Source organism: Danio rerio, chromosome 5 (assembly GCF_049306965.1).
Source record: "Danio rerio strain Tuebingen ecotype United States chromosome 5, GRCz12tu, whole genome shotgun sequence".
In the NCBI taxonomy this organism is placed as follows: Eukaryota; Metazoa; Chordata; class Actinopteri; order Cypriniformes; family Danionidae; genus Danio; species Danio rerio.
Genome location: NC_133180.1, coordinates 62,589,902 through 62,617,879, shown reverse-complemented (window position 1 = coordinate 62,617,879; position 27,978 = coordinate 62,589,902). Strand labels below are relative to the sequence as shown.

Here is a 27,978-nt window from a genome sequence, read left to right as displayed (position 1 = left end):
CAAGTCTGTCATATAATATGTCTACTAAAGGACAGAAAATATTACTTTACAAACTGTATTGTAAATGAATCAAATGAACATTTTATTATTACTATTATTATATCACAATAATAATAATGAAATTCTTTTAAAAACTGAATAAATATAAATCTACACCGATTTACACAAGTAAACACATAGACTCAATGATAGGCTAAATATTCTGTGGAAATCTGTGGATTTCTGCGCGTGCAGATTTCGTGTGGGCCTAGTCATTGAGTTGAAAACAGATTCATTCAGAAAGACACACACACAAAAAGACAGAAAGAATTGCTCTGTTTGAAACCCTTTTCTTTGGCACAACACAAAAAAAATCTACTAATATTTGTCAACTTAACACCGCTTCGTCTGTAGAACATAGTTGTAATTTACGTGTTGATATTCAGGAAATTATTTGTTCTATGATATTACTTATAGCTAGCCAACACAAAATCTGCATGCGCAGAAATCTATTTACTTATTTGCTTGTGTAAACGTGCTTAAATTTATATTTATTCAGTTAACCCATCACTGAGAAACATCCATACACTCATTCACACACATACACTACGGACAATTTAGCTTACCCAATTCACCTAAAGCGCATGTCTTTGGACTTGTGGGGGAAACTGGATTATTTTCTGTCTTTCAGTAGATATATTATATGATATATTATACAACTTGCTTTGTTTACCAAATAAATTGGATCTAGATGGATTTGCATTGTAAACATTCAATAAAATTTAAAAAGCTATTATTTATGTCATATTTAGTTACGATACTCCCAAAATAATTCTGCATAAATCTGCAGATTTTTTACAAAATTCTCTGCAGAATTAGCAAAAAATGTCCACAGATTCTGCAAATATTCTCAATCTAAAAAACAAATATACAAAAGATATTGTGTTCATAACATTGTGCTTTTGAAGTTCTTTCTAATGAATGTTTATGATGCAGTGAATGCTTTTGGAGTCTTTAAGCACGGCATCTTTTTGCACTGCATTTATGTTTTTTTCCAAAGCAACAGCAATAGTTTAAAGAGGCAACTGCGATATACATATTCCAGAGAAAAAAGAAACATTTAAAAACGTCAAGCATCAAAAACAATTTAGTTTATAAATGAAATCCCAACAACTATCGCTGAAATCATAACATTTATTCATCATTTTCTTTAACGATTACAGTACGGTTTACATGTCGGACATTACAGACGGTGAACTGTAAACAGACTAAGAAATGTTAACACGGCCACAACACTGGACATGAGGTTCAGTCCTTCCACGCAAGGGCTAGCAGTTTTTTCCCTACACATTAAACAGCACAAACATCTTCTGATATCGAAAGCAATCTGCAGTACGAATAAGCCTCGTAACGGAGAACCGATCCTCAAATACAGTTCTACAGAGTGGCACCTGCTACAAAAACAACATGATGTGAATATTTACCTCTGAGATTACACACATTTCTTTGTTCTGCTTGTAACTAAAATATAAAGGAAAGGTATTTTAAATAGGCTTTCTACTAAAACCCACATGTTTACTGGTTTAAAATATGTGATTTTCTCCGTAAGAAAGCCTCGGCTTTTGTTTTCACAAGCAATTCAGACACTCTTTGGGCACTTTAATTGGGTCCTGAATGTAAAAGGCGCACCCAAACAAAGGGGCATATATTGAACATAAAATTCACATTCTGCTACCCAGTAACAATCAGAGTGATGACCTTAATGTTCCAAAGGGCTCATGATTTACCCGACATCGCAAACGCGCCACATTTTGTCATTTAAAAGATGTCATAACGTAAAAGGATCTACATAAAGATTGCCAGAACACATTGATATCACACACAGTCATACTAGAGTGTTACAAATATAAATTATAAAAAGAAATCGGTGACACTGGCATCAGATATAATTTATTTTTCTCCAATCTCCCCCCCAATATTTATTTAAAATCACTCCAAAGGGAGCAAAGTTCGACTTCAAACTCTGCAAACACAGAGTCCCAAAACCTCTCTTTCTTGTGCAAACATCATTCAGTCCAGTGTTTAAGTCTAAACAATGGTCACTGATTATTAACTGTCGTTTCACTGATTTGAAACACTTGGCCATAACAACCTCAAAAAAAAAAAAAAAAAGTATTAAACACCTTCCCACCGCCGCTAGTGCTTGTTTACTGGGTCCAGCAGATCCAGTTTGGCTTTTAGAGTTTACAGAGTCGGCCTCCTGGGTGTCAGTACCCTTGTTTAAGGCAAAGGGGTTTAGTAAGGCTCTGTTGCACCCAAAAGCACCTTCATAAACATAATAATCCATGAGATGTGTAGAACAGATGTGTTTATAGTGAACAGGGTCACTCGGGACTCGGTACCATCTGGAGGTAGACTGATAAGGTGACGGTTATGATCTTAATGTTTTAAATTGTGCAGGCTGATGTGTAGAGATGAAGGATGCGCAGCTTGTTTGTTCTTTTTACCAAATTGCCAGACAAATTCATAAAAATTAGAGTTACGAAAAAATTAAAATGTTCGCAAAAAATTCAGTTAGCAATGTAAATATGTCAAAAATGTATTGGATTTAAATTTTCAAGACTGGGAAAGTTAAAGAAATCCAATCTATGTTCTATCTGCCCATGTGCAACTTGAACATTTTACAAAAACGTAAGCGCATTCGCTCAAAATTGGTGATTGTGAACATTAATATAACTAGAGTTTGTAATTGCAAATTCAGTGAAGTCACTGTTTTTAATATTTGCAATTAAATTTTTAAAATTGGGAATTACACAGGTGTTCAATAAACTTTACTTGTAAATTGTCACAATAAATGTTAAGGGAAATCATTAGAATTTTACAAAAGTGTCTGGATTCCGATGAAAAGGAATTTGTCTGCGAAAATTAAGTGAAATCTTTCTTAAATTAATTAGACTGAAAATTTTTAAGACTGGGAAAGTTACAAGAATTCAGTCTACTTTCTATTGGCCAATTTGCAACAGGAAAATGTAACAAAAAACGTAACCGTATTTGCCCAAAATTGATTGCAAAAGATTGTAAAATTTCACCTTTGAAAATTCGCTCTTCCCAATATTTGCAAATTTGTAAATTTTCAAAATTGGGAATTTAACATGACTCCAATAAACTTAATAGTTTGCGAGGAAACTTTGTAAACCGTTGCGATAAATATTAAGGGAAGTCATTAGTACTTTACGAAATTTTGTGGATTCCCATTAGTTTGTCTGCGAAAATTTAGTAAAAATCTTTCACATGTATTGGATTGAAATTTTTAAGACAGGGAAAGTTTATGGGAATAATATTCTACTTTCTTTTGCATTTTGGAAACTGTTACAGAAAGGTGTGGGAAAATCTTTCACATTTGCACAAAATGCTGATCGCCTACATTAAAACAGGTTTGTCAGTGAAAATTGGAAACCTTCGTAAATCTTTGTGATAAATGTGTAGAGAAATCTTTCACATTTGTGCAAAACTGATGATGGTGTGAAAATTTGGTGAATAGTAATAAATGAGTTGGAATTTCACGCAAATCCAATTACCATCTAATCAGTTAATTTGGAGAACCTTGTCAACTGGTGCAATAATAGTGCACTTGCGATATTAGCGGTTGCGTGGATTCCTATTAAAATGACTAGAGTTTGGTTGCAAAAATTTGGTGAAATTTTGAGTGTTTTTCTTCATGACTGGTCGCAAGAGGTCAAAAATGCTGTAAGTTGTATCATATTTAGTGAGTTCCAAAAGGAACTGGAATCCAATCTACTTTTTTTGAAACTTGGAAACAGTTACAAACTGTTTTGCATTTGTGCAAAAATGATTGCGTACATTAAAATGTCTAAAGTTTGTCTGTAAAAGTTATGAATGTTGATAAATGTGACGCCTTTTTCAAATTTGAGCTTTTTAATTTTCACAAATGTAAAAATGTGATGTAAGGTACCAGTTAATTTGGAAACCTTGTAAATCTTTGCAATAAATAAGTAGAGAAACCTTTTGCATTTGTGCAAACGACTACTAGAGTCAAAACGGCTAGAGTTTGTCAGTAAAAATTCAATGAATAGTGATAAATCTGATGTCTTTTTTCAAATTTAAGCTTTTTAATTTTTACGAATGTCATGATAATTTAGTTATCAGTAAATTTGGAAGCCTCGTAAATCGTTGCGATAATGAAATAGAGAAATCTTTTGTATTTGTGCAAAATTGACAATGGCCGGAAAATTTAGTAAATGGTAATAAATGATATTTAAATTATGACGATTTTAAGATTAGTTATCTTCGAATCAGTTAATTTGGAAACCTTATTACCGGTTATGCGGATTCCTATTAAAATGACTCGAGTTTGGCTGCAAAAATTTGGTGAAATTCCACACTGATTTGTCATGATTGGTCGCAAGAGGTAAAAAATGTTTACAAATGTTTCATATTAATTTGTGCCGCTAAGCAATGTAAAGTTCTTTTTTAGCTTTGCTTAATATACACAACTACACCATTAACATTAAACAAAACTTCCTCACTCATATTTTCCAAAATTAAATAACCAAAACAGAGCTGTCAGGAAATGAGATATGGTGCTAATTTGTGTAAACAAATCAAAATAAATCTTTAAAATGCTACTTGGCCAATATTTACCAAGATGAATGAAATCATATGGTGCTTTACACTTGTTGTGTTGCATGCTGGGATTGTACAGTGGGCAATTTTTTTCTTTTTGAGGTTATACACGAGAGGTTAATGACAGTGTTCTGTAATATCCACCACTACTGCCTTCTTCCAGCTGAACAGAAAATAGCCGAGGCCTGCTCCCGCCGCCACCGCGATGCACAGGTAACCGTTGTACGTCATGAACACCAGCATGAGGAAGTAACTGACCACCACTTGGATGATGTGAAGAAGCGTCTGTAAGAAGTGGGCCATACTAAGCATTCGCTGGCTGGAAGAGAGAACAGAATTAGGTGTTCATATTGTTACAGGACAACAGTCACCATGTTATCAGTGTGAAGAAATCCCAGGAGACACATGTTTACCCTCTGTGTGGGAATGACTGTGTACACAGGGTGATTAAATCAGTGTGTGAAAGCTTAAGGCTGATCCACGTCAGCCTGTTTTTACTGACATCATCAGTCATAATGACATCAGTCTAACAGCAGTGATGAAAGAAAATGATTTCAAAACAGATCAGGGATGCAATGGGTTTTCAAACTAATCTAAAGAGCACTACACTGAAGATGGGAGAACGTAGTAATTATGCTTGTGCATTTACACAAATAATATAAATTGTTCACATATGATCTGTAATTTATATATATATATATATATATATATATATATATATATATATATATATATATATATATATATATATATATATATATATATATGTGTGTGTGTGTCTCAAACTCAATTTTTGGCTCTGCACGGTTTTGCTCCAACACTAATCAAACACAGCTGATCCAAATAACTGAGGTGTTCAAAAGAGTCATGAACATCTTCATTAGTTGGATCAGCTGTGTTGGATCAGGGTTGGAGCAAAACTGTGCAGAGCTGCGGCTCTCCAGAAATTGAGTTTGAGACCTATGATATAAATGAAGTTATTCAATTTTTAAACATACCTTTTTATTGTCATGCATACATTTTTTTTTAGATGTATTATTTGGCAACCATAAAAATAAGAAAACCTGCTAAGCCCTTTTCCATCCGCTTTGGTAAATCATGACAAATGAAAAGTTAACATTTTATGTTGTCTCAAATTTATATTATATATTATTTATATTTTATAATATATTATATATATTATATAAATTTATATTTATATTATATTTTGCATAATTCTGGCATAAAAGTCAACATTTGTTGTCAGTTTTTTCATAACTTCAACTTTAAAAGCATAATATTGTCTAAATTGTCACTGACATTTCTCATAACTTTAAGTTTTTTATTTTTATAACAGTATTCTGACTATCATAACTTTTTACTATAATAATAATATAATACTAATCTAATATTATTGACTGTCATAAGTTTGACCTATCCCCTAATTTTCATATAATTTTAAGTGCTGTGGTGTAAAATACCAAATTACAAATATTTAAACTACTGTAATTGTGTACTTTTAAAAGTGTACTTTTACTTTCCCTTGAGGTCATTTTTAGTGTTGTATCCTTCAACTTGCAGTCACTACTTTATTGTTTTTCTTATCTATGGTGATTGGCTAGTAGAGAAGTAGAAGTAGAGTACTAGAAATGGAACAATAAATTCTGTGATTGTCATCCAATCAAAATCGCACATAGAAAATGTCATTATAAAGAACAACCTCAAGACAGAAAATCGTTACACAATGACAGAGAAACTGTTTAGACTTCATGTCACTGATAAAAAGATAGTGGATGTCTACCGTATGATGACTGAAATCACAGAATGACCTTAAACAATCACTAAATGCACCACATTTTCACAAACACATGCACAAATTGACACATCAACTTTTTACAGCGTAATAATCACTACTCGAGTACTTTTAAAAGGTCTTTAATTATTAGCCCCTTTAAGCTATATTTTTGTTCTGTTTTAGTCTACAGAACAAACCATCATTATACAATAACTTGCCTAATTACCCTAACCTGCCTAGTTAACCTAATTAACCTAGTTAAACCTTTAAACGTCACTATAAGTGTCTTGAAAAATAACTATTAAAATATTTTGTACTGTCAAAGTGGCAAAACATTGCAACGATAAAATAAATCAGTTATTAGAAATGAGTTATTAAAACTATTATGTTTAGAAATGTGTTGAAAAAAATCCTCTCTCCGTTCAACAGAAATTGGGGAAAAAAAATAAACAAGGGGGCTAATAATTCTGACTTCAACTGTACGTCATAATTTCAACTAAATATTTCTGGCTTTTATCAAAATTACCTATTTTGTCAAATATTACCTAGTTTGTTGGGCTTTGTTAAATTAAAATGGGAATTTATTTTTATATTTTTAATAAGTTTGTCTTATAATTGTGACCATTATTCCATAATTATTTACAAATGCCTGATTTTATCCCGCTTGTAGCTGAAAATGGGCTTACAAAATCAGAATACTTTCCACGGCACATGACAAGCTACAGACCGAAAGTCATACCGAAAGTCAAGACTGCCACAAGGGGGCATTTTCCGAAAGCTGTGTCCAAATGTCGTGTGCAGTGAAAAGACGGTTTAACAGATCCAAGTCTTCAGGTTTTAATTTTGGGTAGTTTTTCCTCTAGTTATTTTTCATTGGCTCAAGTATTACCCCATAGAGTAAAAAATAAATAAGTAAGCAAACTGAGTAGCACACATTATTCCATTGACTGACCCGACTGTTTTGTGTGTCTCCATGAGTACGGTGCCATCAGATCCTGGTACGGGCATGGAGTTGTAGCGCACGTTCACCTGATTCCTTCTCAACAGGACCTCCCGGCCGATCTTTAGGCCCTCGTACAACACAGCCAACAAGAACACGCCAATGCATGCGCCGGCCATCTCTACAGAACAGAGAGAAATAAAATGTCAAAAACCAACTTGAGTCTGCAATAAATTACAGTAACACAAGGGATTTTATATACAAAGAAACCAAGTAATGCAAGTAAAGTGACGCCTTTCATTTCAAATGACTTTAGTGACAAACAATATTTCATTTTGTACATTGTCCCTGTATAAATAAATAAAATAAAATAAAAAAATATATAAAATAAATATAAAATATGGGTTAAAGAACGTTCCATTGTCATTTAGTGTAACAGATCTATTCATGTAAAAAAAGAAACGATATGCCTATTCTGACCTGTACTTATTCAAACATATAAAACAAAATGCAATCTCTCTAAACTATATGAAGACATACAAAATGGTAAGACTCATTTATCAAATTACATAAAACAAAAATGGGGCATGGTGGCTCAGTGGTTAGCACTGTTGCCTCACAGCAAGAAGGTCACTGGTTCGAGTCCCAGGCTGGCTCAGTTGGCATTTCGGTGTGGAGTTTGGAGTTTGTGAAGTTCTCCCTGTGTTGGTGTGGATCATACCTGGCAACATTGGGATGTGAAAATAAGGGATTTGCCCACCACAAAGGAAGATTTAAAATGGCAATTAATTAGGCTTTCATTTTTTAATTAACTTCATTTATATTTAATTTAATAATTGGTTTGATCATTAATTATTATTTTAATATGTCATCAAAGTCTTCTTGTTCTAAATATGCCTGAAAGGGTTTGGGAATATATTGTTTTGCTGAATGAAAATTTAGAAGGTGTCTTCTGTAAACCACAATAAAAATGTTTGACTTTAATTATCATTAAATTGCATTAGCTATCACTTATATTGTCTTGATAAGAGAAACCCTCATTTCATCTTTGTACCAATATCCAAGTGTAATCTGGACATTTTTTATAATTCCAATGAATGAGTTTGATAAAACGGGTACAAATCTAGTAAGACCTGTACAACCAGTGCTAATGCTTTTCACTGAAAGAAGAGATCTAGAGCCATTATTCACAAGAATGCCACTGTTTTGTGTGGTACAAACAACAACAAACAGTGACGTGTTGTTGATGTGTTGATATCTTATTTCATGTCTCATTGCGGAAAGTGAGTAACGCAAGGTCAGGAGGTTACTGGCTGTTGACTGAGACTCTCATTGGTAAATCAGCATTGATAATTAATTAATCTGCCAATATGTCTGTATCATTTCATTCCTACACTGTAGGAAATATTCATAATATCTGTAAATTAACAGTTTTTCTGTACTTTGCGATATGTTTTTATTATTTTTCTCCCTGTTTATTTGTGCTTTTGAATCGTGTTATGATGTACAGATCTTTCTTCCAACAACTTTTATCCTTGAGAAGCTAGAAAAAGTGACTTTTATAAACATTTGTAATAGTTTAAAGTGACCTATTATTTGGGTTGTTGTGGTATATTACGCTACAAAAACCTTAAATTAAGCTGCCAGTACATTTTCAGTTATTTTACAAACTTATTTATCTATGTATTATTTTTTATACATTACATTATTTCAAACTACTAAAATGTCAATAAAAGTCCCTTTGTTAAACTGTAGAACTACTACAGTGGTTTGCTCTATGTAGAACTACTACAATTTGCTTTATGGCTACAAGTTCAAATCTCAGTTTACCCTTATCAGACAAAGATTTAATGAAATGATGCAGCTGTATCAATTTTCAGCAAGATCTTTCAGAAATCACTCTAACATGAATTATTATTCATTTATTTATTTTCTTTTTGGCTTAGTCCCTTTATTAATCTGGGGTCGCCACAGCGGAAGGAACCGCCAACTTGTCCAGCGTATGTTTTATGCAGCAGATGCCCTTCCAGCTGGAATCCATCACTGGGAAACACCCATACACACTCTCTTACACTAATACACTACGGACAATTTTAGCCTACCCAATTCACCTGTACCACATGTTTTTGGACTTGTGGGGGAAAGCATCCACAGAAAATCCATGCAAAGGCAGGGAAAACATCCAAACTCCACACTGAAATGCAACTGACCCAGCCAAACCTCGAACCAGCGATCTTCTTGTTCTGAGGCGACAACACTACCTACTGTGCCACTGTGTCGCCCATTATTATTATTATCATTATTATTATTATTATTATTAATGGTAATAGTTATAAGCAATAATGACTGGAGTAATCATTTTATTTGAAACTACATACAATAAGAAAGCAGTTATTTACAATTTAAAAAAATATTTAACAATTTTCTGTTACATTTAATAAATGCTGCCTTGATGAACAGAATAATTTTCTTTAAAAAAAAGTAGAGGGCGACATGGTGGTGCAGTGGGTAGAATGATTCCCTCACATCAAGAAGATCACTGGTTCGAGCTGGGTCAGTTGGCATTTCTGTGTGGAGTTTGCATGTTTTTCATGCGTTTACGTGGATTTCCTCCGGGTGCTCCGGTTACCCCAACAAGTCAAAAGACGTGGTATAGGTGAATTGGGTAAGCCAAGTTGTTCGTAGTGTGTGTGTGTGAATGATTATGTATGGGTGTTTCCCAGTGATGGGTTGCAGCAGGAAGGGCATCCACTGCAAAAACATATGCTGGATAAGTTGACGGTTCATTTCGCTGTGGCGACCCTAAAATAATAAATGGACTAAGCCGAAAAGAAAATGAATGAATGAAAAAAAAGTTGTGTATATTTACACGAGTACACTATACATATTTTGTTAGCCTTATATAAAACAAAATACGCGTGTCATGACAGTAAGTTTGAAGTTTGAATGTGTTGATTTTTTTTTGCATGTCATGGTGAAGTCCAGCTTGCATTTGTGGGAATCTTTGATGTTTTTGGCTCTGAAAGTAAATGTTGGAATCTGAAGACAGTGTGTTGTTGACAGTCTGCCTTCTCCACTCCACAGCTAAACACACACACTCTGCTAAAACAGAGGGTGTCATTACCCTTTAAAATGCTTTAAGCACTCATTTCATAAACAAAACATACTTTTATAAAACTGTGAAACCCAGAATAACAAAAATATATATAAAAAAAAGAAAAGAAAATTGTTGTTATTTAGGATGACAAATACATATTTTTCAAAAGAGCAGATTACACAGCCAGCAGTCCTGCCATAACTTCTCCAAGTTTGAAAACCTGAGTTACACAGATCGTCTCACCTCCTGGTGTGTTGATGACCAGCCCAGCAAAAAGCAGCTCCACATTTTTGTAGCCGAAGTAGAAGGTCATTTGCTGCAATGTATAAATTAAATCAACCAATCAGTTGCCAAAGTTTCTTTATATAATGAAAATCTATTATAGTTTGAAATCACATCAATCCGCACATCAAACAACAACTTCCCAAGATCAAACATGAATAACAGCATGGTGAGAATGTTGCCATCTTGAAAGAACAATATTTACACCTAATTTAATTTAGCAATATTTTTTATTATTTATTTTATGCTGAACCTCGAATCATTACTTTGTGAACAATGTTTTATTTCATGATAAAAACATAGTTAAAGTACTAAAATTATTAGTTCTGCTGTTTATAAACTTTAGTTTTGATGATATACAGTTCACGTTACAATAATCAGCCCTCCTAAATTATTAGCTCCCCTGTATATTTTTCCCCAATTTCTGTTTAATGGAAAGATTTTTTTCAACACATTTCTAAACATGATAGTTAATTTTAATAATAGCTAATATCTCATTTCTTTTACCTTTGACATGATGACAGTACCTAATATTTTAAGTTAATTACGTGAGTTAGGGTAATTAGGCAAGTCTAAGCCCCTTTCACACAGTGATACCGGTAAATATCCGGAAAATTTCCGGAACGACTTTACCGGTATATTCAAAAAAACGCTGTTCACACAGGCGAGGACGTTACGGAAATTTTCCGGAAAAGAGCATTCACACATCCATTCCAAAATACCGGTAAATTCTGACATCATTCACCACAAATGAGCTTTAAACGGCTGCGCTTGTATTTGTAAACATTTGACTAAATTACAAACTCTGTGGATGATCAATATTGTGAACAACTTTCTCAGGATCACTTTCGCATGTCGAGATGTTCATAATATGTGCGTGTGCTGGCGCTCACAGGCTGTTTCACAGGCACACGAACGTAAACAAACAACGGCTTATCATAAGCATCTCATCGATGATTATTTACACAGTTGGCATTAAGAAGAACATACAAACATGATCTGACTAACTTCTAGCAGCTAAATGTGTCTGGAAAAAAATTCCAAGGCTTTTATCCTCACAAACCGCGCGGACGTAAATGCGTCTGACTGTTGTGATTGGCTAAAGCAGACGTCTCACGTCAGTACGTTCTAGACGTGCACGCGCTTATTACGGGAATCTTCCTTCTGCATTCACACAGCGCAGCATTCCGGCAAATTGCCGGTAATGTTACAACTTCTCTTTTCGGAAAATAGCCAGAACGAATTTACCGGTATTTTCAAAAAGGACCTGTTCACACATACAACCTTTCCGGAAAATTGCCGGCAATTTTCCGGAAAGGTCTGTATGTGTGAAAGGGGCTATTGTTAACAGTGGTTTGTTCTGTAGATCAGTGGTCCTCAACCACCGGGCCGCGGAACGGTACATGGATCGATTGGTACGGGGTCGCACAAGAAATTCTTAATTATTTAGTCTTTTATTTTGAAAAATGACCGTATTCTCTCGCTTACATCCTGGTCACTTGAGCACCCAAATTTAACCCACAAACAGCAAAAAGAGTAAGAAACAGACATTTTTGAAAAGTAGTGATGGAAGGTTATTTAACTGACTCGAGTTAAATAAGATGAACGAATCTTTTTGAGTCATTTAGTTCAATTTGCCAAAATATCATTAATATGCTATGAGTTGCTTCCAAACACATCTACAACTAGCCCAAAGGTTGAACATATTAAAAACAAGTCATAGAATGTTATAGAATGCTATAAGTAAGAGAAAACAATCGTTCATTGTTTACCTGGCCTTTTGTCTATGATGGTATTTTTGTCTCTTTGCTCTGCTCACCTCTTCATGTATTAAAATTTGTGTGGTTCATTCTCGTGACACTGACAGTCACATATAATCCTAACCAATGCACAGTCTGAGCCGGAAGGACATATGAATTAGTTTACCTTGGGTCACCTTGAGTCATTTGTTCATCACATGACAGGATGGGCAGCATGTAAAGAAGGATGACTTGAGAAATTAAACGGATCTCATCTTTTTACGGCTCTAAATCCATATGATTGGCTTCTGCCTTTTACTTGATGAACAAACGAGTCAAACCGAGGACTCGAGAGTTAAAAGGATCAAACCTTTTTCCAGCTCTAAACGCATATGATTGGCTTCAGTCTTTCACATGATGAATAAATCAAAAGACTTGAAAAATGAATGAAACCACCTGCACAACTGTGCACATACGCGGATGGACAAATCAATACCTGAGAGGACTCGTCCAGGGACGGACTGGCCATCTAGCATTTCTGGAGTTGGACCATAAAAAAGGAAAGCAAAAAAATGGCTCTAAAATCAGACGCTGCCAAATGCATAAAATTAAATAAAATAGTCTTAAATTGGGGCAGCACAGTGGCATAGTGGGTAGCGCTGTCACTTCACAGCAAGAAGGTCGCTACTTCGAGCCTCGGCTGGGACAGCTGGTGTTTCTGTGTGGAGTATACATGTTCACGTGGGTTTCACATGTGGTAGAGGTGAATTGGATAGGCTTAATTGTCGGTAGTGCATGTATGTGAATGTGTGTGCATAGGGGTTTCCCAGTGATGGGTTGCAGCTTGGAGGGCATCTGCTGCGTAAAACATATGCTGGATAAGTTGGCGGTTCATTCTGCTGTTGCACTCCCAGATTAATAAAGGGACTAAGCCGAAAAGAAAATGAATGAATGAAATGATTGCATGTATAAATTTGTTATAAATAGGTTGTTTTGTTCCAGTCACATGCATTAAATGTTTAAATATCTATGACATATGGTACTCCTTATATTATTTCACCATCTGTACACCAATATAAATAGTGCATGGGCTGTGTCGGTGTGGTAATGCTGATGTGGCTACAGTGCCAAGGCTGATTTTTAGTCCCAGTCCGCCCCTAGGCTCGTCGTTCCCAAGTCACATTGAAGATTTGTTAAAAATGAAAGAATCATTCAAGAACGACCCATCACTATTGAAAGTTTCTTTGCTAAGGGGAAAAGGCCCAGTGAAGGACCCACGAACTGCCATGGAATGGATCCGCAACCCATTTGTCAACAAATCAGGTTCAAAATCAGCATGACTGTGTAAGAAGATCAACTGTTGCACACGAAGGATGGTGACCTTTTAGTGCCCGTTAACATATAGCATGGTTTCCGCTACATTCGTTCTGCCATGGCGGGGCGCCACACCAAAATTCATCCCAACACAGCTACATTACATAGCTTCTCATACAAAACATTCAGTCAGCTGTTGTTTTTAATAGCTGATTATAAATCACACCAAAACGCATTATAAGGTACGTGAATTATAACAGCACAAGCTTTTCTGTAACCGTAGTAGTGTTGTGTGTTATTTGTTTAACCCTTTAAGGTGACGTGCTCACAGACTGACTGACTGACTGACAGGTGCGTGATGCCAGCAAACACGACATAGCTTTCAGTTAAGATAAACACAGTTTCCATAATTATACTTTAATTATAGATAAATAATTAAATGGTTATGCATACAATGACATTATCTTGCTGGAGTTTAAAGCCGTTTCACTTTACTTCAGGAGGCATTAATGCTGCTCTGTAGGTCTATTGGAGAAATTCATAAATATTCCTAGCAAATCTAGTAAATGTTGGAGACATACTCACTACATAAAAGCGCTAAATCGCATTTCAGCAGTGTTTATTTGAGAGCGCACAAGAAGATCTGCGCTTGAGACGCGTATATTTGAGAGCGTGCAAGAAGTTTTGTGCACGAGCAGAGGAAATCGGCGCGCAAGCAAAGAGATTCGCATATGCTCTTATTGCATAAATACGATCTCGACTTGTAATACTGCACTCACGAAATTTCTCCATTTGTCATTGAAATAACGCCTTTTCGCACAAGTTCGTAGATTCCAATAGAGGTGGGCAGCTTGCGCGCAGTAGCAGCATGATGTGCTCGCGTTTTCCAGACGCACTCTAATGAATCCCAGGAGCGTATGACAAGAATTGATCAGCTTTAGCTTTTATGGAACATAAACATGTTGGTAAGACTAATTATCTCAGACAAACACAGAACACACAAACACTGCAATGCTTTGTAATTTTTTCCATAAATAAAACTTGTATCAGAGTGAGAGCGATGTTTTGCTGTCGCCTAGCAACCCCCGCATCCCTGTACCCCCAGTCCACGGCAAAATTGTCATGCATTGACCGGTCTGTGGTGATTATAAGGTTGAGGACCACTGTTATAGACAATCAAAAATATTGATCTTGAAATCATTAAAAAAATTAAAACTGCTTTTATTCTAGCCAAAATAAAAGATTTCTAAAGAAGAAAAAATATTACAGGAAATACAGTGGAAAATGCCTTGCTCTTTTAAACATCATTTGGGAAATATTGAAAAATGAAAATAATTTTGACTTTAACTGTACGGCAGGATGTTCTCATGTAATACTCAGTGTGTCTCAAAGTTGTAAACAAAGTTCATCAATGTCCTTGTCAGTGCCCAAATTCATGCACACAACCTACTGATAAATGATTCTGAGAGCTAGGGTGCTGCTGATTGAGATATAGTAAGATCAGGTAGGTTTGATTAAGGTTTGGAGTTAAAATCTGCAAGACCTTCCAGGACCAAGTGCGGTAACCCCTGTTCTAAATCCTGGCACACAGGATAAATGAAATGCAGGTTGTCTCACCATCATCATCATGTGATCTCCGTGGCCATTGCCAGAGGTCGTTAAATGACCCCCATGATCGTCTGAGGCAGGAGACGGCATGGTTGTCTCCTCGACATGGTGATGTGAATGTGACGAATCCATCTTACTGTACAGAAATGCTGTGGAGAGATCAGAGAACAAAACAATTCTTAAACATTCTCGATACGAATTTAACAAATCTCCAATATGATAAAGAACCGTTCACCAGTATATTAAATATACATTTCTTCTAAGTATATTCAGCACACAGATTACTATAGCAGCGTTAGAAAAAAAGCATAGAAAAGCATTTTTTTGCATTGTGATCATTAAATTTCTCTACCTGAAAACTGTTAGACTCCCCAGAAAACCGTCGAATAGTGCTATTTAAATCTTGTGAAGCTGTATCCGTATCATAATATTTATTGCAGAAAACTAAAATATCACAAAATCAGATTTTTTATCCCAAACACACACTGTGACTCTTTTTTGCATTATTTTGAATGCTTTGTGAGTGTTCGTTTCATGTGTATTAGAGCGGAAGAGAGCAAATGTAAACATCACATCCTTTTGATTCTTCAGCCAAAAATTTCCTCAGTGCTTTACAAATAAACACACACACAGACAGACACAGGCTTTCAGACATCCTAGAAAATCAGGATGATTTGAAAAGATCTCAAGCTTCATTACAAGTAGTCTACAAACAAATCTATAAAAAAAAAAAAAAAAAAAAAGTGAAGATATAAAAATTTGTACATATAGCCCTCTAACAGGGGTCATATGTAAATGTACCCAATAAATATAATGTAGCATATTTGTGTAATACAAAACAACTTTAATAGTAAACAAATAATGAATGTCTTGTATTAACGTGTAAATTTGATTTAAAAAGTGCTGCCATATGATTAATTTAAAAAATGTATATAAATACACACATATACTGCACATAAAATACAAAAATGTACAAAAGATTTAGTTTTAAAATTAGTTTTAAAATTCACAATGTCTTAATATCTGCAATATTGTTACTTTACCTTTAACGACTACAATTTCTGTAGACTATTTGAATACTGCACTGTAAAATCCAAAAAGGTTCAGGTAACTCAAACCATTTGAGGAAAACGATTGCAACAAACCATTTAAGTTGAAAAACTAATCTTAATGAGTACTGTGAACTTAACCCATTTGAGTAAACAAAAGCAATTTGAGCACAATAAAACCCAATAAATGAAGAGAACTCAAACCAACTGAGTACTGTAAAACCCAATAAGTTAAGGCAACTCAAACCGTTTGAGGAAACAAATTGCTACAAACTATTTCAGTTAAACTAAATTATGCGAGTACTGTGAACTTACTCCATTTAAGTTAAAGAAATTAGGTATTTAATGAACTAATTTCCTTCAACACTGAGGTCAAAACTCTTTTCAAATGAGTAGAATAAACTTTCAGTAAATTGAGTTAACTACACTCGTTTCATTTGATAAAGTTGACTGCTTGGTTTTACGGTGTGTTAGACTCCCCAGAGAGCCATAAACCACTGTTTATTGATTTATTTAGGCTCTTTCATATTTATATTTGCTTGTAATTTATTATATTTTATGCAGTTGCACTGCAGAAAAAAGACTTGAACATCCCAGTCAATCTAAATCAATAAATAAGCTACTCAAATCATAGGGTAAAATTATATTCATATCACAGCACAACAAAATATCACAATGCCAGCTTTTTCCAATATTGTGCAACCAATACAATCATGTACATATTTATAAACACAAACATACACAGTATATGCACAAATATATTTTGCAAATATTACCTTTTATTATTTTGGCAGCACAACTAAAAATAAATATGAATTCACAATTTGTATCCAAGAAAATAACATGTACATTACAAGTACAACTGAAGTATAAAGTAAACCCTTTGGATATTTTCCATTCGTAAAAAAAACAACAACAAAAAAAACAATCAAGTTTGGAGAAAACAAATAACAGATAAAGAGACCTTCGTTAATCGAATGCCCTGACAGCCCTAGGCAACTCACTTGGACAATATTGTCCAGATAATCTAATACTGCCTCAATAAAACCATTACTTTCCCCATTTAAACTGCAAACATGCTTTCCTAAAGGTTTGGGACAGCTGCAGGGATGAAATGCACGTCGCAGATGACACACAGCAGACTAAATGAATGTGATTTCTGCACTTACAATTAGTCAGCGTGTTCTTGTTTGCTTAAGTCAGCACTTGGCTGCTTTTTTTCTAGTCTAGAATGACATTTTCCCACATGTTTAGCTCAGCCACATTAGGGAGAAAGCAGTCAAAGTACATTCAGAAAATAAGTCTCCACTTGTATCCAGTTTTCAGACATGAATGTACACAGTTAAGAAGTAATCATGTGACTGTTCTTATAGCCTACACACACACACACACACACACACACACACACACACACACACACACACACACACACACACACACACACACACACACACACACACACACACACACACACACACACACACACACACACACACACACACACACACACACACTACATACATATTTTAAAAAGAAAATTGTTCAAATAAAATACAAAAATGTTTCCTACAGCCAACATGGATGGCTTCTGAACAAGTTTGTTAAACAATACATTAACTTTTTTCTGGCCATTTCAGAAATTTGCTGTAAAAAATGAGTGTTCCCCATGATTCGTTTATGTTGTCTTAACACCAATTTTTAAACTTGATTGAAAATAAAACAATTAAGTTGTTAGTTTTTTTGTGTGTGTAAGGACTTAAACTTTGAAAACGCAAACAAAACAAACATTAAGAAAACCCAATAGAGAATTTTCCTAGACATAACTCACCCAAAAAAAAAATCTCTCTGAATTCCTTGCTTCCTCAAAGAAGTGTCTTGCTGTTCAACCACAGAAATGTGCAGGTAATTCCTGTCTGTCCTTTCTCAGTTGTCTTTCAACATGCAGGCGTAACGAGTGTGTAAAGTGCAGCTCTGTAGTTACTGTTCAAGAGTGTGTCGAACTGAACTGACTTCTCATGTGACCTCTCATCTGCCTTTCATTTCCCTCTTTTGCCATTAATCCAATCACAAGGCTTTATCCACGCCCACAAAACCTGCTGTCTAAAAAAACCTCTCTTCATTCACCACTGCTTAGAATGCCTGGAAAGTCTGCTATATTTCTGAAAAACCACCATTAAAAAAATAAAAGTGTAGTGCCAGATTAAATTTAATTCCTGTCAAATTTGGTACAATTTTGAAAATTCATTCATTTATTTTTTTTTAGCTTAGTCCCTTTATTAATCTGGGGTCGCCACAGCAGAATGAACCATGACATTTTTTCTTGAATCTACCTTAAAATTATTTTAATTTAAAAAAGAATAAATAATTGCTTCAAAGTATAGTGACACATTTTATATGATGACTCTCAAATTTGCTAGGTATAGGGATGCACCCATATGGATTTTTTTGGCCGATATCGATAACCGATAACTTTTAAGATTTGGAGGCTGATAACTGATATACTATAGCTGGTAAATATAAATATTTCAAAATGTTATATTTTTTATACAGTGAACAACTGAATTTATTTTAAAAACTTCATAAAAGTTTGAACTAATTTTATAAACTGAATAGCCTCTTCCTCTATGTGAAAAAAACAATAATTTCACAATTGCAAGGTGATTATATAGATATATTTACGATTTCACACGAATCATGCCAAAATAAATTATTTCCTTTTCTTTGCATAGCAAATTAACATGCCACTTGACCGTTGCATAAAAATAATAGGTTAAATAGCGAACTAGTATTTAATAACCATAGTTACACAAACATATTTTAAATAAAATGAAAGATCTAGAAACTCAACTAAAAACTAATGAATAAAAAAACTTTGAATAAAACGTGTGACAGTAAGGTACATATGCAGAAATATGTAATGTCCGAAAAAGTGTTTTGAGATTTATGTTATCTATCGGCTTATAGATATCGGCCTAATTTTGACATCAGACCGATAACGATAACATTAAAAGTACCATTTATCGGCCGATAACGATATGGCCTAGTAAAAATGTATTTAAATGTACAAAATAATAATGAACAAATTTATTTTGTCAATTTTATTCTTTCTTCAAACTATTTTGCATTTTAGCTACTTCAAAGTCTACACCATTTGACCAACTACAACAATTTCCCCCCCTTTTTCTCAGTATATATATTGTGTAAACACTCAGTGTTTACCAATATAGCTGACTGGAATACTAAAATTTAAATCTGAAGAATTGATTTACCTATCCCAGTTAGCTTTGCCCCTTTTTACTTTGGATGTGAAACAAAGCCTCAGCTGTCAAATTTGGATTTTATTATGAAAAAAATGCAGCTCTGCCTTATTAATTAACATTAAGGTATGCTGAAAGTTACTGTAAAACTTACCAAAAACTGTATCGTGTCTCATGTAAATTACAGATCAGTGTTTCATACTAAAATCCATCAGATACATTTACTGCAGAGCAAGTCAATATCTATAAACATTTAATTCATTCTAAAGTGGAGCATTATAATAAATATATGCATTTTGGTGCATATTCTGTGTCTTTAAATATCCCTTTCTTCAATATTTACATTTTTATGCTTGTACAGTGACTATTTAAAATTTTATTTCAAACAAGAGTAGAATCATAATTGTCTCTATAAATGTATCATTACGCGATCATGTGTTAATGTGTGACTATGTGTCATTAAGTACAAAAATAAATAGTTTATACAAGTATAAAACGCAGTTCATCTTTAACTTTAAGAAATAATAACCACCAACGGAAATTTTCTGTATAAATGAAAAGCACTAGTTATCTTTTGAGCATGCATAATCATTTTTACCTTTAAAAAAAAAGTTAATTTGTCTTGTGAAAATATGATGTGTTTCCCAGAACTTGGTTGCAGCTGGAAGGGCATCCACTGCGTAAAACATATACTGGAATAGTTGGCGGTTCACTCCACTGTGGCGACCCCTGATAATTGAGGGACTTAGCCGAAGGAAAATGATTAAATGAAAGAATATGCCAAATACAGCGAATATGTAACAATTAATTAATGCAGAGTGCAATTTAATATAACCTTAAGACTAATTAAGTCTATTCAAAATAAAGCATTTAAACAAACAGTAGACCAACATATTATTATTTTTGTTTTATTTTTGTTTGAGAAATAAAAATAAGTTTTTTTTAACCCTTATTTTACATCTACAGAATTGTGAGAAAATTATGATCTTTATTTTAAGCAAAAAAACAAATAAATAAAATAAAATAATCACGATTCTCATTTTAACTTTAATCATGCAGGTCTATTATCAATGCAAAATTAGAAATTCTTTCTAAATAGAGTTAAGGGCATCTTGTGAAAAAATTATATTCAATATTTAAATAGCAGAAAAACTAAATATTGCAATGTCATATTTTTTCCAATATCATGAAGCCCTAACACATATAAAATTAAGTATATTAATGACCCAAATCGTTTTTCTTTGTTTCTTTATGTTAATTACACCAGAATATGTCTTCAAGAGACAATGTGAACTCGTTGCAAACCTTTGCTTGAGTTCAGGAGAGTACGTGTGCGTTTTAAGAACTTATCGATGTCCAAAGAACAGCTTTTAACAACGTTCACCTGTATAAGGCTTCAGTTACGTGCTGAACGCTTGTTCCCATAAAGATAACCGACTGACAAATTAAGATACAAAAAACAAGTGTGTGAGACAGATGTCACCAAGATGACAAACTGTCTTGAGTGTTAAATATCTGCACAGCTATATTCCAGAGTTAATTTGACTTCAAATGTTACATAAAAAGGGATTACATCAATAACCTTTTCAACATTGATAGATGACCTAAGTGAAGGACGAGGATTTGGTCAATCATTACTGATCATTATGATGGTCAGACCCTCTCATTGGCAGGTCATAAAAACTGGAAAGTGCGCAAATAAATGTGAAGGGGGCAGGATGAACTACTGTTAACAGTGTAAAGTAGTGTTAATCTACCAACTTCAGTGCAGAGATCAAGATGAGGTACAAAGATCAAATCAACTCCACAACAGCCGAGACACACAGTGCATTTCAAAGTTTCACAACAGCAAACAAATGAGGTTAAATGTAAATGTTGATTTTATTTGGTTTACTAGAGATCGTGGATAATATGGTCAAACAAACAGATCTGATTCAATCTTAAGGAAACAAACAATTAATGGTCAACTATTGCTTAAGATATAACTTTAGTCCCATTAAAACTCATTCCGGTCATTTGGGAAAAACTTATAGGCACAACACTGAAGCCACCAGAACAGTGTTTTATATTTTGCTGATTTATGTGTACTTGTATTATAAACACGGTTGTGCAATGACAAAAAATCTTAAATAACAATATACAAGTCATCTAATATCCTGATAACAATATATATCACAATAACATCTCTGTAAATTAAATCAATTAATAGTTCATATACTCTGACCAAAGGACTATTGCTATAAATATAAGTATAATTTTTTTTGTATTTTATATATATATATATATATATATATATATATATATATATATATATATATATATATATATATATATATATATATATATATATATTTAGCATTTCAGTTTGGATATCATTTTAGATCACTGCACAATAAAATGTTGTATTTCCATATATTGCATTTTTTATATTATGAGAATTTATATATATAATATATAAATATATATTAAAAATCATAAAAAATCTAGTGCAAAGCACAATCTTTGTGAGACTGACCATAAAAGAATGTAGAAAAAATGATGACCAAAAAAAAAAAAATCAACAATTTTATTTAAAATCTAAATGAATCCAGTCTGATAGGACTCGCAGCGTTTACATTTTGCTTTTATAGCAGTCTTATACAAAACCTCACTCTCAGAAACCAAAATCACAGTGTATGATGAAATACAGAACTCATATTGCAAAATTGATGGTTCATGCAATTTAAAAACCAAGCTTAAGTCACATATACGTGGTTCTTATAAGTACTTTATTCATTTATTCATTACTAAACTGTATAACGCATGTCTATCTATACTGCACTCAACAACCAACAGAGCTTATAAATACACACTAAATCTTGTCGAGAGTGAGTTTGTGACACACAGAGCATCTAATTTGAGAAAATTGAGATGCTTTTATCTGGAAGCGTCTAATTAATTCTAAAAAGAATGTCATGCTCATACAGCAGAGGGACAATGAGGTAGTGTTGCGCTGACCTGCTACTGCACTTTCATACAGATCTAAATCAGAAGACTTTACACCTGTTTACACAAGAGTAATTCATAAGAGAGGTAAAAAAAAACAAGATAAATTATTCCCAATCACGGTGGGGCTAAGAAGTCTCATCTACATCAGTAACATTCTAGACAATGGAAATGAAATATGGCTCAGGACTTCATCTAACAAGGGTTGCCGAGTTCCAATCCCTAGTTTTCTATAGTTCAGCAAAACAATCAACCTATAAATAAACACACACGTTGAATTCAGTGACCTTCCTTCCTGAACTTTTGATACTAACTTCCTCGCAGAAGAAACTAAAGGTTGTATAAGGGAACAAAAGCAAGTCATGGCAAAATGAAAAGGATATTTCTCCTTTGTAGCCACACAATAGACTTTATTTTACATAGCTCAAGCCATCAGGCCAATTCTTGCAGCACAAAATAAAACAACAGACCATTTTTCTATCCTGTGGAAAATAAAAAAGCTGAATGTCTTGAGCTGCTGAAATCTTAATTAAGTGTTGTATAGGCCTAAAACTAACAAGCGCTGCATGTCCATTAATTCTCTTAAAAAACAGCCTAAACTTATTGAGGGAACACATCCAATATTTATAGTTTATAGTATAGTATAGTTCGTGAACAAGCATGGAAAGTATGTAAAGGAGTATTTATTTATCATTAACAACCAACAATCCTCAAAATACAACAGTGCTGCTGATATATAGGTAACACTTTATAATAACTACACACTATCATATTAAGCATTAGCATCTAGTGATTTCATTATTTGTTAAGAAATAACTCTACATTATTAAACGTTAGTAGGCAGTTTATAACTGAAGCTACAAATGCTCCATTCTTGACTTATAACCATATTTTTATTGTGCTGAATAATTGTACTTTTATAGTTTGTAACTGGTTGATTTTTCATGTCTAAATGAAGTATTGCATTTTTTACAAACCATTTGTATTTAAGAATAGTTGGTGGTTTTTAAGATAATTCAGATTGAGTTAATAAATGATTAATAAACTAATAAAATTAACGTTTATAATGTGTATTATTCAGGCATATAGTAATGGTTACTATGTATGTTAATAAATGCTTAATTAACTCAACATTATCCAGTTTTGTGGCCTAATCTAAAGTGTGGAGTAAGTAGGCTTTATTAATCCCTTATAAATGACAATTAAAGATTAAAATTACTGTAAAGTTTAAACATTGTTGAATAACAGGAGTGACTGATTATCAAAATGTGACATAAAATTGGATAAAACAACTATATAATAATTTAAGAATATAATAAGATGCATTAAACTGCACAATCATTTTATTTTAGATTGCAAAGATTGCACAGATTTGTTGTTCAATTAAAAGTACAGTTTCATTTGTGTATCTTCAAATAAATAGGAATAAATAAATTTGTTTATTTTGTTTTTTCCTGTTTAGAATTTAACTAAGCCTTTAATTGTCATTTATAAGGGATTTATAAATCATGAATAGTCATCACTTTAGATTTGGTCACAAAAAAAATTTTTAAAAACAGCCTAAACTTATTGAGGAAACACATCCAATATTTATAGTTTCGTGAACAAGCATGGAAAGTATGTTTTTCAATTAAAAGTACATTCATTTGTGTATCTTCAAATTAATAGGACTGAATAAAGTCGTTTATTTTCTTTTTTCCTGTTTAGAATTTAACTGAGCCTTTAATTGTCATTTATAAGGGATTTATAAACCATGAATAGTCATCACTTTAGATTTGGTCACAAAACTGGATGAAGTGGAGTTAATAAAGCATTTGTTAACAGACAAATTAATACTAGTATATGCCTGAATAATAAGAATTAAACATGTTAATTTCAATAGTTTATTAATCATTTACAAACTCTGATCTTAATTATGCTTAAATAACTGGTTTGTAAATAATGCATTACTTAATTTAGCAATGAAAAATAAATCATTACCAAAGTATGAAAGTACAATTATTAAGCACATTATAAATGTGCTTACAAGTCAAGATTACAGCATTTGTAGCTGCAGTTATAAAGTGCTTATTAACGTTTGTTAATGTAGAGTTAATGCTTAACAGATAATGAATAAACTATTTGCTATAATGCGTAATAAATTGTTCATAGTGTGTAGTTATTATAAAGTGTTACCGTTTGTTTTGCCTGCATTAATGCGTTCAGTGTAAGCTGCACAATTAAATAATAAAAGATTGTGATCTCAATTCAAACCCGCGCAACATGAATGAGAAATTATGACATTTGTATGTTTATTAATCTTTCAAAGCACTGCATTCAAATCTGCATTTTATAAAGAGAAATCCTGTTTTATACTTTTTCAGTTAGTTACAAACAATAAAATAACACAGAAGAACTGGAAGAACAGTTTATAGATATAAACACTGATGGTTGTGGTAAAGATTAAAATCACTGTTTAATGGAACTTGATGCAGGTGAATGTTGTAGCGATTACCTTGTATAACCAACAGGTGGCGACAAACAACCATCAAAATTATCAAATCAAATCACTTTTATTGTCAAATCATCAGCAGCATGTGTGGTTTGATGAGTGAAAAGCCTAGGTGCTGGCTCCAGACAGTACAAAATACAGATAGTGTATTTACAGACACTATCTGTGGATACAAACAAGTAAAAATTATCCACCTATAATGAAACTTATGTGTCAATTGTTGAATCATTAATTGAAAATGAATATGATCTGTTGTACAAGATGTTAGATTTCTATATTTAGCATTTTCAGCAACAGTAGCAAAGATCATTTTCATATTGAATGATTTTAATTTTTTCAGCTGGTTCTTTTTCATTGTTATTTTTATTAAAACTACAGGTTCTAAGTTGTGTTTGTTAAAACCAATGGTTTTTGCAGAAATATTTCTATATTATATTTTCTATAAATGGATTACAAATGACATTTGTCTACTTTTTTGCTGATCTGAAAAAATGAGCACTGATAATTAGTCTTGTTTATTTGTGAAGTGTGATTTTAGATCATTACTCAGGCAATGCTAGCAAAAAAGCTTTAAATGTCTCGCATGTATGTCATATTGACCACATGTACTTACATACTTACTGACATGGTGATCTTGGCATTAGAAAAGGCTAAACAATATTTGTTTTCTCTCACCCTTTCAACTTTTTTAAATACATTTCTAGATCTGAAAAAAAAACTATATCAATTAATAATTTGTTTCATTCATTCATTCATTTTCTTTTTGCTTAGTCCCTTTATTGATCTGGGGTTGTCACAGCATAATGAACTGTCAACTTATCCTGATTATGTTTATTCAGCAGATGCCTTCCAGCTGCAACCCAACACTGGGAAACATCCATACTTGCGTATTAACACTCATACACTACAGACAATTTAGCTTACCCAATTCACCTCTAGTGCATTCCTTTGGACTTGTGGGGGAAACCGGAGCAAACCCACACCAACACGGGGATGCAAACTCCACACAGAAATGCACAGAAAAATTCCCTTTTCCTTAATCCTTATCCAGCAAATCACAAACAAGTGGAAACATCATGGGGCCAAATATTGTTGTAGCAAAGCTTGAAAAAAATAATTAACATGCACACCAAAAAGCTGTTATTGCAATGAGCAGCTTTTGTGTTGTTTTTTTTAATTGAACATGCTTTTTGATTACTAAAATAGATTTTAACCATTAGAACTGAAAAAACATTAAAAAAAAAAAAAAAAAAACAATTTGGGAAAATATAAAAATATAAAAACAGAATTTGGGGGAAGACATAAAATAGAACAAAAAGTTTTATTAAAAATTGTGTTTATTAAATACTAGATTTAATAGATTTTTAGATTACTAAAAGAAAAAATAATATTTTAGGAATGTTTTAATCTTCATGATGTAAAACAACATTTAAAATATCAAGATTGATAATTGTTAAAACTGTCATTAAGAAATTATATAAATGAAAAAACTTGATGTTCTAAAAAATATAAACACATTAATGAAATTATAATTAGAAAGTAAGACATAACCTTAAAACTCAAAATGTTTAGAAAAAAATACTAAATGGACATGTAAACAGAGTCATGAACACACCAGAACAGGTCTTAAAGGGATAGTCCACTAAAAATTAAAACAATTACTCAATATTTACCCGCCCCTGTGTGGTTTATTTACTTACACTAAAGATATGTGTACCTGCTGTAACCACTGACGTACATAAAAAAAAATTAAAAAAAACACTATGGAAATCAATGTTTAGTCTCCAGCATTCTTCAAAATTTCTTCTTTCGATTTCACAAGATAAAAAAGTCAAAAAGGTTTTAAACAAGTGAAGAGTGAGTGAATGATGACAGCTTTTCATTTTATAACTGTCCCTTTAAGGATTTCTTCTTGTGTGTTCTCTACTAAAGATGTTTTATTTTGTTGAGGTGTTACTTTTATTTGTATCTTTAAATATTTTTCAAGGCCACTAAAACAAAGTTGAAGTGCGGTTACAGTTAATTATGCCTCAGGATAGCAGATTCACATGGTTTATGACTCGAGTTTACGAAAAGTGAAAAAACCGAACCCAAAACCAGCATGATCAACTATTTTGACAATATAATAGCGTTTACAGGTCATCATAATTTGCTGTTCAGCACAAATCAACAGAATCTTTATGTACATCACAAACAGTCGCTTGCAAACAGAGCTTCATGTCTCTCAGAGGTCAAAGCAACAGAGATTACAAAAAGTACATCACACAAAACTAACCTCAACAGCAGGAGACGAGCGCGTCCACCGGTTCCTTTAGTGTTTTAATATCAACTGAAGGTCATTAGTTTTGGGAAAATAGTAAATGAACCCAATCTTTGCACTGTTCCTACAGAGCAGCACCGAGATACTCCGACCCAGCGAAGTAACGTGCACGAAGTCAGCAACAAAACTGACCGTAATCCAAAATAAAAGTCCTATGAGGGGAAAAGCTTGAGCGAGTGATTTGTATTCCTAGTCGTTATCAGTAATACTGACACACCAATCGCATGTATTATTCTTCTTAACATTGTTAAGTAATTGCGAATCATTTTAATAGCATTATTTCAACAACACTAATGAAACATCAAAAGCAAGATCAAAGAAGTTGAAGACTGTTAAAGAAATCTGATAATAGGATGAAAGAAAATCAGTAATCCACCATTTTCAGCACAGATTTAAAAGAAGTCGTGGTCCTACTATTTTGTGTATTAATTCAAAATGAAGAAAATCTATTTTATTGTTTTGAAAATTACAAATTTTCAGTGGATGCCATGGAAATTAA

At 33.2% G+C, this 27,978-nt stretch overlaps 1 protein-coding gene across 2 annotated transcripts; it reads right to left on the bottom strand.

Moving 5' to 3' along the window:
• Nucleotides 1-1,153: 1,153 nt before the first annotated feature.
• On the bottom strand, nucleotides 1,154-27,608 carry slc31a1 (solute carrier family 31 member 1; the record flags this gene model as incomplete). Of its 2 annotated transcripts, none has more annotated exon segments than NM_001320405.1 (6): nucleotides 1,154-3,762; nucleotides 4,003-4,942; nucleotides 7,350-7,518; nucleotides 10,678-10,750; nucleotides 15,387-15,526; nucleotides 27,435-27,608. In NM_001320405.1, coding segments are annotated over 4 exon segments (567 nt in total).
• Nucleotides 27,609-27,978: the final 370 nt, after the last annotated feature.